This window comes from Syngnathus typhle, linkage group LG12 (assembly GCF_033458585.1).
Source record: "Syngnathus typhle isolate RoL2023-S1 ecotype Sweden linkage group LG12, RoL_Styp_1.0, whole genome shotgun sequence".
NCBI classification, from domain to species: Eukaryota; Metazoa; Chordata; class Actinopteri; order Syngnathiformes; family Syngnathidae; genus Syngnathus; species Syngnathus typhle.
This window is the reverse complement of record NC_083749.1, coordinates 4,747,916-4,764,620: the sequence shown is the minus strand read 5'-3', so window position 1 is coordinate 4,764,620 and position 16,705 is coordinate 4,747,916. Positions and strand designations below refer to the sequence as shown.

Below are 16,705 nucleotides of genomic sequence, written 5' to 3'. Positions count from 1 at the left end.
TGACCGCTAGGTGGCAGTGTTTACAAACCGATTCAACGTGGCACTGCCGACTGACGTCACATGTCAACAACCTAAACTTGGACGCGGTGGCCAATCAGCGTCGAGTAAAAGATGGCGTCGGTGAGGAGACGCCGAGGAACGAGAGCCGAGCGCCGTACGGTCGGTAAACACCACTGGAACCGACTTCATTGCAATTGAGACAACGGCGGCAGTTGATGTTTATCGCCCAACGTACACCTGGAAGTGATCCTCAGCGGTGTCGGTGCTTCCGCTCCTGGTTTGCTTGCTATTGTTTTCGGCCTCAGGGGTAGCTCGTTAGCGTCAAGTTGGAAAAAGCTCCGCTCGCGCAAGCTAGCCGAGTAGCTTCATCGGGTTCCTGGATTGTTCTCATGGACATTCATGGACTCAAAACAGCGACAAAAACACGTTCTGTATTTGTCTCGTTCTTTTCTGCTTTCTTTTCACCTTATGACCCAATATGTGTGAAGTGGATTAAAAGTGAAGTGGTGGAGTAGAAAAAGGGGGGGACCAGCCTAACCGGAGCCAGTTGGCTGTCATGTATTTCCTCACCGGCTGGCCACGGAGGCTCATGTGCCCGCTGAAGAGCGCGGAGGAGCCCTTCCACATCCAGCCCAGTTCGCAGCGCTTCTACTTCGCCCTGCTTTCCGAAACGCAGCTCAGCATCTGGTTCAGTCGGGTAAGGGAGCCGCAGCATCCAGATAATTTAATCACTCCGAACACAAGCATGCAATAGGAGTGCTTGTATGCATCGCCACCGGTGTTGTGGAAAATGTAAAGGTATTCCTGATGTCAAGGTATTTTGTAACACATAGGTTGTACATTTACAAGACAAACACACTGCATGAGTCGACCTTGTCTGCACAACTGAACTCTCAATAGAGTCAACCTGATGAATGTTTTCTGTCCATGTCCTATTCTACCTACTGTATTATTACTACTACATGATTTTACTCTGATTACTGGCTTCATTTTGTCTAAAGTTCACCTGGTGTCAAAAAAAAAAAAAAAAACTGACGAAAGACCTTCTACAAATATTAGAAATCATTCATGCATGATAACCAGCAAAGCTGTTGGGAATAAACAGGTATGGGGGACAGGCCCACTGAGTGCTTTGTATACTTTGACGACCTAATTCGGTTCCTTTGACAATGGATCTAGGGTCATTGTTTATTTCATAAGCACCGCGCCAGGACGTGACCATGTTTTGCTTCCCCTTGTTCTTTCCTTGCCAGCATTGGTGAGGCGTCGTCTGCAAAGGACAGATGCGACTAGCACATGTGTTTGGTCCAACGTGCCGGATTAGCTCGGCCACTCTTCCCGATGAAATCTCTTTGGGATCCAAACAAACTAGAGATTCAGTCAGAGGGTTTTAACAAACGGCTTTTTATGGTTTGGTTGAGCAGTGAACCAGTACAATCAGTTGTATTTAACTTTTTATGAGCTGTTTGGTTTCTAAACATTTGTACAGGTGCAGTTTCAGTTATTTGTTTTTGGGTGTTACTCACCCCCCCACACTCTCTTTTCTGCTTAGTTTATGACATAGTTTCATGGCGGAATAGTTTGCCAGCATTTCCACTCATTCCATTCTGAAGAATTCCCTCAATTTCCAGCCCTGATTTAGTGAGCGTCCTTTTGCAAATGTCTCTACTGTTTTAAATCCCCTTAGTCGTGAAGTCCAGCCATCCCACAGTCAGTTCATTCAAGGTGTTATGACTAATCCGTGTCGCACAGTAGCTTAGCCGTGTCTGTAGCGAGGTACGAGGGAAGCGACAGCGTAGGAATTATTGCAATGTCGTTTACACGTGGCCTAACGGTGGAGTGGTGCTTTGAGAGGAAAGTTTCATTTCACCACGATAATCAATCAGGGACATGGGGACAAATTGAGCGGGCTTGTCTGTTGAAGCGAAACTGTAAGCCACATCACTCTTATCTCAAGACATCGCTGTATTTTTAGCTGCAGGCGGTTAGTACTGTTTTATTGCCGCATTGCAAAATCGGACGAGATGTCAATGAGCCGTGTGTGCGCAGAGGTCGCTGACATTATTAACTTTTAATTATGTGGTTGCGACACCACACGGTGAAGCCATACCGAAGCGTTCATTTGGAACCAAAAGATGGCCGGCAGCGAATAATCCAGCCTTATCATTTATGTCCTTATTTGCAGCCGAGCGTTTTGATTGCGAGCTACGTCGAGTCTACCAAGGCAGTGGCGCAGTTTGGATTCTACCAGAAGGCCGAATGGAAACCGGACGACTCCATGATAGCCGTGGCGGTAAGTGAATACTCCACGTTTCGGATTGTGTGGAATTCATTTTGGGTTATTTGCGTCAAAATGGAGCAGCCATTCAAATAATTCCAATTTCCTAATTACAACAACCAGGGTTACTCAACAACAGCTTCTCCAAGAAGAAGAAATCCTAGGTTCTCAAACAAAGCGCTGAGTCAGGGAACGGAGAGTGTGTCACACACCGTCGCAGGGCCCATAAAAGCCTGATCGCCTTTGTCTGAAGTCCAGCTCTTTTCAACAGTGCCCATTTGTCTCCTCTTAAGGGACCTTTGCCATTACCTGCTAATTACCGATAGAACTTAAAAGTCCATTGGCACCTTGGACAACAGTAGCCAGTAAAAGGGCCAAATGGTCATAAAGGGTATGCAGCCACGTTTTTTTCATGCCGTCGTCAATGACTTGTATTCCTTCCATCTTGTATTTTCCATCCCACTGAGTTAATCAGCCGGCTGACGGCCGTGTTTACACGACAGGCTTGAGACTCTTCTGAAGAAGGTTGAACTTTGAACTTTGTTATATCGAAAGTGCAAGGAAACCGTTTCCTTAAAGGAGAACTGAAGGTGTCGAAACTTTCCTTCCGGAAATAAATCGGAACATTCATATTGCACCAATGCAAAATTGACAGTATCAGAACTTAAATATCAGTTTTAAAAAAATGAAGTGTTATCGTTGGAGCACAAATTTCTAATCGGTATTTCAGGTCTCCTTGTTTTAGCCAACCCCAAATCTGGCTAGCATCAACGTTTGCCTTTTGAAGTTCAGTTTAGCATCTTCATGCATCAGCGCATTCATACGGACGGCCTAGATGTGCAGTGTGTTGTGAAATGCAGTCATGGACATTTGCATTTAAGTGTTCAATTTAGCAGAGACCATGGTTTTTTTTCTTTCTTTTTTTTAAACTAAATTATAGCCTTGTTGTCTCTAAATAGACTGTGATGCATCACATCAAGTATTGCCCATTTGAATGATGTTTGGTTTTGAAAAAGTGTAACCACTGCTAGCTAGTACAGGTTAGCGATAGATTGCGTCCAACGCCCTCGTCTCTCTTTTGACCCTGCAGCCCCCTCCCCTTTTTTTTTTTTTTTTTTTTTGTCATGCCTGTGGGTGAAAACGCACACGGATGGATGTTGCAAATATGTCCCAGGAAGAAGGTCGGAACCATTTCCAGCTTGGTCCTGGCCAAAAACAACAGGCAGCGGCGGCTGGAGTTTAAAAATACCAGGGAATGCGTTAGCTCCACTGGCCATTATTGTGAACGCGGCACATCGAGGAACGCCTTGAGGCGATTCCTTTTGCAAATGGCTCCTAAACCTTCGTCTTGGCTTTTTATTTTGGTACTCGCAGGTCAACGAGGACACAGTGAGCTCACGCCGGGGCCCTCAGCCAAAAGCAAGGCTGATTATGTGAAGACACAATAGCAAAACTTGCGACATTTTATACCCACCGTGACTAATTCTTGCTATTTTATTGAAAAGTGGTCATACTTAGACTGTATGCATGAAAAAAAAAGGAGCTTTAGTCCTCACGTTCCCCAGATGTTTCCCAGATGTTGCCAAAATGTTCACACCCTTTGCTGACCTTCAAGCGAAATCGCAATCCACCGCAGAAACCTTTGACTAATTCTCCGTATCTTCTATTTATTTGTCTACTCCAAGAAGGCCACGGTAGCTTGCATTGAAGGCAAAACGTTTTCCCGCGTGTCGTAAATCGACGTGCCGCTGTAAAGGCGTCCATTTTAATGCCGCTGTTTATATTCTCGTTGGCTCCTCCGGTTCTTAAGACCCCGTCTGAGACACCAGCTGAACTTTTATTGCTTGTCGCCTTCCAACGAGTGTGTTTACTGTTGGCCTTTGACTCAAGGAGGAGAAAAAAAGAACTTGCACTCTGCTTTGGATTTCAACAACCTCCAAAAGGTTCCCAGCTTCTTTGGAGTTTAATAGTTGTGCTCCCTTTTATGGACCCCCTTGTGCCCAGTCCATATTACTGGTAACTCAAAGCGCTCCCCCTCTGTGTCGCCTTTGTGTCTAATTCCACTAATGGGCGTCATTATTGTCTTTAGGCTTGTCGGGCTCCGGGCGAGATTAGCATTAGCAACTGTTTGGACAGTTTGAGAAGACCGAGTGCCTGATTTAAATGTCCTTTTTTTTTTTTTTCACTAGCACTTTGGAGGTTCTCCTGTACTGATTTGAAGGAGTCACAAATAGCTGTCCAATCCACAGAATGGAATTTTGGATTTGTTTTGGAAAAGTCCCGCAAGCTGTCTTTTGCCTTAAGCAGAATAATGAAAACCTTGGAGATATTTCCGCAACGCGTCTGTTGTTTACCCAAGTTCACGTAAGAAGCATCATTTTTGGTCAGGGTCAGCACTTCCACAGCAATGTTTCTTCCTCTTATAAAAAAAGTGGAACTTGTTTTTTGGATGCTTGAAAGCAAGCACGTCAACACGCCGTCGGCGAGAGCTCGTAATGTTTTTTTTTACGACGTGCAGGGAAGCTCACAATGCCGCTTTGACTCCATTGATGGAAAAGCTGCCGTCGACGTCATCGGGTGACAAAAAGACCCCCGTCGGTCACACAATCGACGCTTCATGTCTCGACTCTGCCACGGGAGGGCTCTTATTGTGAGACAGCAAAGTTCAGTTTTCGGTTTGGAGCTCTCCGCTCTTGATTGTTTTTGCAGACCTTGGTCTCGGTCACATGGTGTGCTCCTTCTCTCTCTGCTCCGTGTTTTTATCTAGTAATGATCAGTTCTGTCACCGCATTGGAAAATTCCAGTGGCAAAAAAAAGCTAAACATATAGTGAGAAAAAAATAAACGTCCCCCGGCCCGTTTATTAGACTTTGTGGTTCTAAAGTCGCGTCTCCACCGAGTACACTGTGTCTCCGTTCAATGGGTACACATCCTCCAATTATCCCATTAATGAATCGAGTCATCGTTTTATTCAACGCGATAAAAAATGGAGGCAGGAGACGAGCGATCGGTCTCTCTTTGTGGCGGCGTTGATGATTTATTAGTCACTTAATAATCCAGACGTCAGCCATTGTTCGGCAGGGCAATGGTCACTCCTTGAAGAGTGCTGCGATCCATTTGAAAGATTGTTTTGACAGAGTCTGTTTTCAAAACAGTCCTCCGGTGCGTACAGTAAACACCTTTTGTGTGTCATCAGTCATAACTACAAGATACCAAGAGCAATTTGAATGCGAAATATGTCCAGATACTGATAAAAACTGATTTGAACCTCATACTTTGAACTCTTATTTGGGTCTAAATGGTAGCCGATATTCTACTGTACACAGCTTTAATTCCGTTTTATTATGATAGTCGTATGATGGTTTCGCCCTTTTGGCCTTTTTCATATTCTGCTGAAAATGAATGAAAAAACAGGATGTACTTATGCCGCTTGTCTGACTGAACCTGTTTCTTTCTGTTTTCAGACCGCCAAAGGCTACGTCCTCTTGTTCTCTGTACTGGGCGCTGGGGATGACAAGAACCTCTACGAGCCAATCTACCCAAAGTGAGTTTCTCTCTCCGGCTGGCGGCTTTACATTCCCGACGTGACACACCGGCAGATGTGAACAAGTCACGGCACGAGTATATATTTTTTTCTTTTTTAGGGGCAGCCCCCGTGTGAAGGTGACCCCGGGTTACAAGGAGGAGCAATGCGCCCCCGCTTTGTCGCTGGAGATAAAGAACCCTGTCGATCTGGAGGCCCCCGTCACCAGGTTGGTCGCCGACCTTTTCGTCACTCGTCGTCTTCATCGCCACGTCATGTCGCTTTACTTCTGGCTGCTCTGGCTCTTGACTCTGGCAAGTGGAGCTGAGCCAAGGTGGAAGATGAAAAGACAAAGGAGCTTTACTGGCTGGCCCTTTCCAGCCAGCCTCTGACTATTCAAGCTTTTCCGGTTGACCTGTCGTCAAATATGTCAACGAGCTGGCTGGCGAACAATCGGCATAGCAAAAGAATGCGTAGCGTCCTCGATTCTTGATCTGTATTTTACTACTGATTCGAATCACGTGGGAGGGACTTTGGAGGAATTTGATTTTTAACTGCGAGTCTGAAAAAGATGATGAGGTGCAATTTATTGCCTTTGCTACTGACAGTGAACTCTCCACTTTGTGGCATATGCACCAACACCTTCGGGGTTACTGATTAAAACAGGAGCATCTGTGAACAAAGCCGCTTGTGTTTTTTTTTTTTTCCCCCTCTTCACTCCGACTCGTTCTTTTGCTGCTTTACGTAAGCGTGATATTGTCGACACATTTCATCCTGTCTTTTCTCCAGCTCACTTGAACCTCTCCCTAGCGAGCATCCTCTTTGTTGGCGGATGGACAGGCGCTGTCACTTCATCCCTCCTCAAGCCCCTTTTTGTTCATTGCCCTTTCACGGCCGTCATCCCCTCCGCTGTATTCGTTTGACAGCCGTTAGCGGTTGTCACCGCCGCACTGACGAGCGCTCTTTTCAGCTTGCTCGTGCGGGCGGTGAGTGGGTGTGTTATTTTTATTTGTATTTTTTTGCTGGAAGAAAAAAAAAAAAATCACTCCCCCATGTTGATGCTCAGTTGTTGTAATTCTCTTCAGGAGACAATGAATCGCTTCACATGTACACACAGGGGCCCTTTTGTGCACTCAAAGTCGTGCGACACTAACCAGAGTTGAAGCAGAATTCAACTTTTATACCGTGTGTCTTTTGTGTTAGTCTCCAATCCCTCCAGGAGGAACTACTGGTGTGCACGGCAGACGGCTACCTCCACGTGCTGCATTGGGACGGCCTGGGCGGCAACGGACGCAAGGCCATCTGCCTCACCGCTGTCCCCTTCTCGCTCGACCTGCAGTCTGCCAGAGGTGTGACGAGGCAACAAAGAACTATTTTGAACACCAAAGCGTGTCTCAATACGTGTGTCGACGTGCGTAGGTGGCCCGTCTCTGGATCTGGAAGGCGTTCATATCCGCTGCGTGGAGTACTGCGAGACGCTGGACGGCTTCGCCGTGGTGCTCAGCGACGGCCGTCTGGGTTTCATCACGCCGCTCAGCAGCACCATCACTGCAGACGTAAGGGGGGGGAAAACAAAAAATCTTGAGCTGGTTATCAATTAAAGTAGCTTAAAGTCCTACAAACGTTTCCAGCAGCTGCAGGGCGTGTGGGCCGCTGATGTGAGCGACGGCACGTGCGTGGCTGTCAACAACAAGTACAGACTGATGGCATTTGGCTGCGCCAGGTATGTGGCGACCCAATCAACATTTGGCCAGCTCCGAGCGCGCGTGCCACAACGTCGGCCCAAGAAGCATCCGCATGTTTGCTTGCGTCCCACAGAGAGTCCGGTGTAAGAATGTGTCAAGGCAATGTTTGCCCAGGCGACCTCGCGTGTGCTTGTCGGAAACTGGAGCACCGTTGTCAGCCGCTCTTCTCTTTGCGTAGGCGCAGCTGTTTATTTAACAAAATAAAGGAATAGAAACACGAAGAAGAAAAAATGGGAACACGTATTTTAAACAAATGCAAGACATTCCAACGTAATCATGTATTTGCTCAGTGGGTGGGTCAAGGAACGGCATCACGCACTTGATACAGATGTGAACTGATTGTGAAACTCTTTTCCAGCGGGTCGGTGCTGGTTTACATGATCGACACTACAACCGGGTCTATGCAGCTCTCCCACAAACTGGAACTGACCCCAAAACACTACCCAGGTATCAGAAAATCCGACAGCAGCAGTTCAGATGGATGGGTGGAATGATGTCACAGCTCCCCCTAGTGGATCAATCATTTCATTCAGCCCTAATGTACAATTTTATATAAAGAAATATCCAATGTAAAATTCCATCTTCTTTATTAAGAAAATGTTTTTTCTTTAATATTTTTTATTAAATCTAAATGTTTAATGTTGCATTTTATTTGATAAACTGCCTTCTGTTTTCCCACCTACAAAACATAACTTTGTTTAATCTGTAACACTTTTAATTGTCTAATCTCCCCTATGTCCAGACATCTACAACAAGACGGGTCCAGTGAAGCTCATTTGCTGGTCGCCTGACTACAGTGTCGCCATGGTGACGTGGGAGTGCGGCGGCCTATCGCTGTGGAGCGTCTTTGGCGCTCAGCTCATCTGCACGCTGGGAGAGGACTTTGCGTAAGTGGACACACAACAACGCAAAACAAAAAAAAAGGAAGAATTAAAATCCTGATTGTGTACTTTGTGTGTGTGATTCCACAGGTATCGATCTGACGGCACCAAGAAGGATCCACTTAAAATCAGCTCCATGGTTTGTGTTCTCAAAAGTTTTGATTTGCTCTGTTCAGCTCTTTTTTTTATTTTAAGAATTGTTGTGTTGCAGAGCTGGGGAGCAGAAGGCTACCACTTGTGGGTTCTTCCCGCCAAGCTGGTGAGGAGGCGAACACAGGAGGAGCAGGAAAAGGAGGAGATGACGGAGGAAGCGCAGATGACCACGCCGTCGCCGCAAGCTGGCATCTTACAGTTTCACTTCATCAAGAGCGCCCTCACCGTCAACCCCTGCACGGTCAGCCCACCGACCCCACTCATTCTCTCTCCTTAAGCCAAGTCACGTGACTCAAGTCAACCTCTGCGACATTGATCAGAGTAACCAGGAGCAGGTGCTGCTGCACGGCGAGGATCGCCTCTACTTGACGTGCGGCGACATGGCGCAGGCCCACAGCAGGTCCGACACGCAGCATCAGCAACGCTTGGACCCTCACGACGAAAGCCCCCCGCACCCTCACCATCACCTCAACTCCCCCCTATCTCAGGGACTTAGCACTTTACTGGGACACAAGCACTGGCACGTGGTCCAGGTAGGGTTGCACCGGCAACGTCATTTCGCATTGCTAGTTTGATTCTTTTTTCTCCGTAACAGTGGTTTACTCTTTCCTCCAGATTCATAGCACATACTTAGAGAGCAACTGGCCTATACGGGTGAGTATTGGCCGTTACATTTGTGCGTGTCGAGTTCTGAAAAATCAAATTTATTTATTTATTTATTTATTTTAATGCTTCTTCCCAGTTTGCAGCCATAGACACAGCAGGGCAGTGCATGGCTGTGGCAGGAAGGCGAGGCTTTGCACATTACTCCTTGTATACCAGGAAATGGAAACTGTTTGGAAACATCACTCAGGTATGCGTGCGTGTGTGTAAAAATAATGTGAATAATTATAATTGCTTTTTTTGTCGTAGCTAAGAACTTGCTTGACAAACTGTCAAGATTTTTTCATTTGCTTCCTGGAAAATGATTCACCGCAATGTTGTGGTGAGTGAGGGCAATTAAGAGCTATTGTCACATTTGCCTTTTTTGGTTCCGCGTAGGAGCAGAACATGGCGGTGACAGGCGGTCTGGCTTGGTGGAACGACTTTGTCGTGGTGGCCTGTTACAATTTCATCGACCAGCAAGAGCAGGTGAGGCATCGCTGTCGTCACGCAATAATTATTGCTCAAGCCTGTCACGCACGCGTGTCACTCCTTAGCTGAGATTGTATCAGCGCTCGTCGAACCTGGACAACGCCTTTGCGTCGGTCACCAAACTGCATTCTGATACGCTGCTGCTCAACGTTTTCCGGGACGTGGTCATCCTGTTCCGAGCCGACTGCTCCATCTGCCTCTACAGCATCGAGAGGAGGAGCAACAGGTAGGAGAGGTCACGACAGAACCGCAACTTTGCACCCGGGAATAAATTAATACGCGATGTTATGTTTCAGTCCTAACCCGACAGTTAGTGTGGAGCTGCTACAGGAAGTATCCATGTCCCGCTACATCCCCCACCCCGCCCTGGTGGTCTCTGTCACGCTCACCTCGGTGCGCACCGAGACGGGCATCACGCTGAAAGCCCCGCAGCAGGTGATCCACTCGACACGCGCAGACACACGCACGGTGAAGAACAGTCTTGGCATTTTTGCTACTTGGGTCCACCTCAGGCCTGCATGGCAGAGAGCATCATGTTGAACCTGGCCGGCCAGTTGATCATGCTACAGCGGGACCGATCCGGGCCGCAGGTACGAGAGAAGGAGACGCCTGCCAACAACAAGAAGCTGGTGAGAACTTCCAAGGAACAACTTGAGGGCTCGTTCCCTTTTTTTTGTATGTTAATTTCTGTTTGGTCTCTCCGGCATAGCTACCATTCTGCCCACCGGTGGTGCTGGCCCAGTGCGTGGAGAACGTGTGGACCACCTGTCGGTCGGACAGGAAGAAGCGGCACCTGCTGGAGGCCTTGTGGCTCTCCTGCGGCGAAGCGGGCATGAAGGTGTGGATGCCTCTGTTCCCGCGGGACCACCGCAAGCCGCACTCGTTCCTGTCGCGGCGCATCATGCTGCCCTTCCACATCAACATCTACCCGCTGGCCGTGCTGTTCGAGGACGCGTTGGTGCTGGGCGCCACCAACGAGACGGTGCTGTACGACGGGCTGCAGGGTTCCTCCGAGCCGCTGGAGGCGCTGTTTCCTTTTTGCACGGTAGAGAGGACCTCGCAGATCTACCTGCACCACATCCTCAGGCAGCTGCTGGTTCGCAACCTGGGCGAGCAGGTATGAGGAGGAAACAAAGCGTGCATTCCATGGCAAGTCTCACACGGACGTTTGCAGGCGCTGATGCTGGCTCAGTCGTGCGCCTCGCTGCCGTACTTCCCTCACGTGATGGAGCTGATGGTCCACGTGGTGCTGGAGGAGGAGGCCACGTCGCGGGAGCCCATCCCCGACCCGCTGCTGCCCACCGTGGCCAAGTTCATCACAGAGTTCCCGCTCTTCCTCCAAACCATCGTGCACTGCGCCCGCAAGACCGAGTACGCCCTGTGGAACTACCTATTCGCCGCCGTGGGGAACCCCAAGGATCTTTTCGAAGAGTGTCTCATGGCTCAAGACCTGGACACGGCCGCCTCGTACTTGATCATACTGCAGGTGGGAATAGAATTGTGATTTTTGCAAAAATCAGCTGCAGTTTTTTTTTTATGGTCCAATCTTATTCACTTGTGTTACTTTGCTTTGAAGAACATGGAGGTTCCGGCTGTGAGCAGACAGCACGCCACGCTGCTTTTCAATACGGCACTGGAGCAGGGCAAGTGGGACCTCTGCCGTCACATGATCCGCTTCCTGAAGGCGATTGGTTCAGGGGAGATGGAGACGCCGCCCCCAACGCCCACCACGCAGGTACGAACCCGTGTAGCTAACCAATCCCCCATTTTCATTCATTAGTTTTTCAGTGCCAAGATGAAACGGAAACTGTCTTGTGTGTTTTTCCCAGGAGCCCAGCTCAACCGGCGGCTTCGAGTTCTTCCGAAATCGCAGCATCAGTTTGTCCCAGTCTGCTGATTCAGTAAGCACGGGCAAGTTCAACTTACAGAAGACCTTCAGCATGCCTGCCGGACCCTCGAACAAAGGGTAGGCTTGCACCGCGTGGCAATCGGATCGGTGACAGATAACAAGGGAGAGAACATTTCTGCTTGCCTCCTGCCAGGCGGGACGGCGAGTGCGCCGAGAACATGTACATCGACATGATGCTGTGGCGCCACGCCCGCCACCTTCTGGAGCAGGTGCGCCTCCGCGACCTGGGCTGCTTCTCCGCCCAACTGGGTTTCGAGCTCATCGGCTGGCTGTGCCGCGAGCGCAACCGCGTGGCCCGCGTGGATGACTACGTCTTGGCCCTAAAGAAACTCCATAAGGACTTCCTGTGGCCGTTCCCGGTCATTCCCGTGGCCAACCTCAGCTCGCCGTTGAAGAATGGTCGGTGTCGCCCTGGTGAGAGTTACAGCTGTTATTTTTTTGTCATTGGTGAAATTTAAAGCATTTTTTTTTTCCTTTTTGTATTTTTTTTTTTTCTCGTGACAATATTCCGCGTTCATTTTGCAGTGCTGAACACGCTGCTCCTCAAGTCCCAGTCGGCCGACAGCCTGCTGAACAGCGACATGGACACGGTTCCCCCTCCCGCCGCTCCCGCCAACCACACCTGGATGGACGGCCTCAGTCAGAGGAGCAAAGACATGGACGCCGCCTCGTCCTCATCCAACCGACACTCGCCGCAGACGCACGACGCCTTTCTGTCGCTGCTCACCAACAAAGGTTGAAATCAATGACGCTGACTGCCTTTCCCATCGGAAGTCATGTGAAGTGAATTTGATGTTGAAACCTCGCCTAACCACCCTTAGTGGAGGAGTACAGCATCGGCTCGGCCACAGACCTGACAGAGAGCAGCTCGGTGGCGGACGGCGATTGGACAATGGTTGACGAGAACTCGTCCACTCTGAACCTGAGCCAGGCAGAGCTGGAGCACATCTCTATGGAGCTGGCCAACAAAGGGCCGCACAAGTCGCAAGTGCAGCTCAGGTAAGACCGTCTGGCCACCCCGCCTCGTTGACCGTCACTTTTCTAACATCTTCCTTTTCAGGTACCTGCTGCACGTTTTCATGGAGGCGGGCTGCCTGGAGTGGTGCGTGATCATCGGCTTGATCCTGCGTGACGCCAATGTCATCAAGCAGGCCATCGCGTTCCTGGCCAGCCCCGAAGTTCCTGTAGAAACCGTGCAGAGCGTGCGCAGCGGATTATTGGCTGTGGACGCCTGGACCTCCACTGACTGGTGAGTGATCATAATTTGATCGATTATTAGATTGTTTGATTCGATTTATAATTGTGATTTCCCTGCAGCCTGGGCTACAAAGCGTTCCTCAACGTCATCCAGCCTCACCTGCAGCAACTGTTGGCGTCGGCGCCCGCCGAGCAAGTGCAACCAGAAGCCTTCCAACCTTCCGCCTGCCCGAGCGCCAAGCTCAGCGCTGGCGAAGGCCCGGGGGGCGTCGGCTCGGCCCGGCCCGAGGACGGCGGTGGAAGGTGCGCGGCCGCCGCCCCACTCGGACTGCTGGCACTCCCTTCTCTGGAGTCCAAACCGGTCAACGAGGATAGGACCCCCGATCAAACGGAGGAGCAGACAGAGGAGGAGGGCGCTTACGACTGCACCTTGTCCTGAACCCATTTGAGCTTCTTGCTACACCCAGTATTATCAACCCTTCTTTAAATTGGGAATCAATTCCCTCCCGACAGGAAGTAAATTCCTTTCTGACGGCTTCTAATTTTTTTTTCCTCAAGACTGTAAGAAGTGCCGTCAGAGTGGAAAGAACCCTCACAAACAACAAAATGCGATGTTTCATACTTTCATACCTCATAACGGTTTTAAACATATTTTTTGACAGATGTTATTTTTCTACGCAACCAAATCATGATGAATGGATTCTTACGAATATATTAAAAAACAAGAAAAAGTAACATTTCTACGGGGGGAAAAAAAAGGATCTGTTCTCATCATTTTCCACAATGTATCTGGCCAGACCGCTGGACACTATTGTTTTTACCACGTTGTATTGTGCATGGAGTTAATTTTAAGGTATTGGTCAACATTTATGAGAAGTATTTATTGTAATTATGAGCATCATCATTTCCAAATCCTTGATTTTATTTACAATGAATTTTTTTCTTAAATCCATCCAGGTGGTCTAAGAGCGTCAGTATTATATCGTGCAATGTATCCAAATGTTACTCGGCTTTATTTCTTTCGGTTCACAATTTACTTTTTGACCAAATGTCACCCTATTAAGTGGACGATTACTGTTAAATCGCAACGCAGACGGAAAACGTTGGAGCAGTGCCGTCGTCATGCTGACGCTTTACTTGAAAAAGAGAGGAAGAAAAAAAAAAAAACCCACGTTGACTTGACGAACCAAAGACATTTTGTTTTGTTTTGTCTAGAGGCCTTGATCTTTGTAACTCCTTTAGACGCTGGGACTGGACACAACATTAGGGACACCTGCACCGTCACCCGCACTGTTTCGAATGTTTGGACTCATTTGCAGAATAGGGCAGCACGTCTCAATAATGAACCCAACGTGTGGGTGTACCTAATAAAGTGGTCTTTCGTGTCTCGATGAGGTACTCAAACTCTAACCTATCAGTACAATACTAAATACTTCTTGTGTACTACTAATACTATACAGCAGACATTCTAAGTGCTGTGAACACAAGCTCCCTTGTATGTTTTTCTTTCTTTTTCTACTCATTTCTATTTTTTTTTCCTTGTACATAAAACAAATTATTTTTAAAAAAACTGATTACATCTGACTTATTTGAGGTTGAGAAATGATGGCTTCAGTAAAAAGAATACCCGTATTTTATGTTGGAAATGTTATTTTCAAATATTTATTGAAGTTAAATGAGCAATAGTTTTTAATTGAATCGTTAGTCATTTTTAATTTACCTAATGATATACTACAGTATTTCTTGTTAGAGTTACAGCGTTAAAAGACTGCAGTTCTTTATTACGACGATAGGTGGCAATCGTCGTAAAACTGCCACATCCACAGCAGGAAACAAGACAACGAGGAAGAAGAAAAGCGTCAATGCAAAGCAGCATGGCGGCTGACATGAGACTACCAACTATTCGAAAACTAGTATCTCTTTCTCATTCCACTGGAGATAGAAGAGATCTCGTTGTGCCCGGTGATGTAATCACGTCAGACTCTGGTTTTATGAGGTACGTTTTGTGTTATCGTCTGATTATTTTCCTATATGTGTTGTCAAATATTCATTTCTTGTCTTTTACATACCATGTAATTGACTGGCGAGTGTCGGACAGTCCAAAAAGTCCGTCCAGCTCACTAGAATAAGAACATATGTGTGATAATTCTTTAGGAAAGTGGTGCCATGCTATTTGTTTGCTATTTGTACACAGGGGCCATGGTACTTATGTGGATGAGGAGAAATTGACGGCTTCTGTAGCTGGAGAGGTGCAGCGGGTGGATAAACTAATTTGCGTTAGACCACTCAAGACCAGGTAAGAGGAGTACATTATAAATAATTTATAACTCTTTTATAAAAGTAATTTCCAATGTTGGGTACTCGTACTACTCGGTGTGGGCTCCCTCTAGGGGTATGTGAACTAATCGCTGCTACTTATGGTGTGGGCTCCCTCTAGTGGTATGCAAAGTAATCCCTGCCTAATGCGTATATAATATAAAATAATTTTGAGAATTTAAACTTCTGCCTCGTTTTGTTTAAAAATACAAATTTTCTTTGGATTGCAGGTTTAACGGTGAGGTTGGTGATGTGGTAGTTGGCAGAATCACTGAGGTATTCTCTTTTACGCCAGACATATCCCATGTAATGCTTTATTATGAGTCAATATAAATTTCTCGTATTTTTGTATAGGTACAACAGAAACGGTGGAAAGTGGAAACAAACTCCCGGCTGGACTCGGTCCTTTTGTTGTCTTCTGTCAACCTGCCTGGAGGAGAACTGGTAACAAAAAAAAGCCACAAACGCTGCCTGACTTGACTTTATCGGCTGTGTTTTTGCGTTTGACATGTGTCGCATATGTTTCGATTTGGATTTTTGTTGTCTTCCAGAGGAGAAGATCAGCAGAAGATGAACTCACGATGAGAGAATATCTCGTCGAGGGCGACCTCATCAGTGTATGTCATCTCCTTATTTCCTAACATTTATTCATCATTTTATGTTTCACCGATATATTTTTTTTACCTTTGTATCCAGGCAGAGGTGCAGTCAATCTTTTCAGACGGCGCGTTGTCGCTTCACACTCGCAGCTTAAAATACGGGAAAGTAAGTTGAACTGCAAAATGGGGTTAAAGTTGACTGTGAATGTGGTTCTGATTACATCCTTGATCGCAGCTCGGCCAGGGAGTGCTGGTCCAGCTTTCGCCGTCTCTCATCAAGAGACAAAAAACACATTTCCACAACCTCCCGTGCGGCGCCTCCATCATCCTGGGTAATAACGGCTTTGTGTGGCTGTATCCCACACCGGGACAGCAGGAGGAAGAGGCTGGGGGTTTCTACACCAGCCTTGAGGTGAGACCTTTCCGTTTCATTTTGAAATTGTGGAATCTGATTTTATTGTTTGTCTTCCTCACACTCCTTACAGCCTGTCAGCCTGTCTGAGCGCGAGGTGATTTCCAGGCTGAGGAACTGCCTGCTGGCTTTGGCGGCGCACAAGGTCCTCGTGTTCGACACGAGTGTTCTCTACTGCTACGAATCTTCGCTTCAACACCAGGTAGGAAGTTGCAACGGCCAGTATGTATGGTTGATTTATTTTATTTATTTTTAAATAATGTGTGCATGTGTGGTCTCTGCAGGTTAAAGAAATCCTCAAACCAGAAGTGATGGAAGAGATTGTAATGCTGACACAACATAAGCTTATTGAACAGGAAGGTTAAGTCGAGTCGCTTGTTTTTGTATGCTCTCTGCTTTTGTAACAGTAAGTAAAAGTCTTATAATTGTACTTTTGTAATAAAAATGTATTTAAAAAAAAAATGTCTGATGCTTTTTAGTGTGGTATGGCTTCCAGGTAATGATTTCTCGGGGTTTGTGTTTTACATTTAATGGACTCCCGCGCGTCATCTAATTTGAC

General features: G+C 47.3%; 2 protein-coding genes across 3 annotated transcripts; both read left to right on the top strand.

Annotated features, from left to right (window-relative positions):
- Positions 1–85: 85 nt before the first annotated feature.
- Positions 86–13,964, top strand: ric1 (RIC1 homolog, RAB6A GEF complex partner 1). 2 transcript variants are annotated; one of them, XM_061293458.1, is made up of 27 exons: positions 86–697; positions 2,186–2,293; positions 5,742–5,821; positions 5,922–6,029; positions 7,004–7,149; positions 7,220–7,356; positions 7,435–7,523; positions 7,904–7,992; positions 8,288–8,432; positions 8,517–8,565; positions 8,638–8,820; positions 8,900–9,112; positions 9,195–9,233; positions 9,322–9,432; positions 9,621–9,710; positions 9,779–9,939; positions 10,010–10,148; positions 10,226–10,342; positions 10,423–10,830; positions 10,888–11,199; positions 11,290–11,448; positions 11,543–11,679; positions 11,756–12,036; positions 12,148–12,357; positions 12,444–12,621; positions 12,683–12,871; positions 12,940–13,964. In XM_061293458.1, exons 1-27 carry the CDS (start codon positions 557–559, stop codon positions 13,256–13,258), a joined length of 4,338 nt encoding a protein of 1,445 aa, XP_061149442.1. In that variant the 5' UTR covers positions 86–556; the 3' UTR covers positions 13,259–13,964. The 2 variants fall into 2 exon arrangements, with proteins under 2 accessions (XP_061149442.1, XP_061149441.1); XM_061293457.1 differs by having other exon boundaries at positions 7,432–7,523.
- Positions 13,965–14,653: 689 nt separating this feature from the next.
- On the top strand, positions 14,654–16,586 carry exosc2 (exosome component 2). Its single transcript, XM_061293423.1, has 9 exons — positions 14,654–14,815; positions 15,014–15,115; positions 15,366–15,411; positions 15,490–15,579; positions 15,687–15,752; positions 15,832–15,900; positions 15,970–16,146; positions 16,220–16,348; positions 16,431–16,586. The coding sequence occupies exons 1-9, from the start codon at positions 14,682–14,684 to the stop codon at positions 16,509–16,511; spliced, it is 894 nt and encodes a 297-aa protein (XP_061149407.1). The 5' UTR covers positions 14,654–14,681; the 3' UTR covers positions 16,512–16,586.
- The last annotated feature ends 119 nt before the right edge of the window (positions 16,587–16,705 follow it).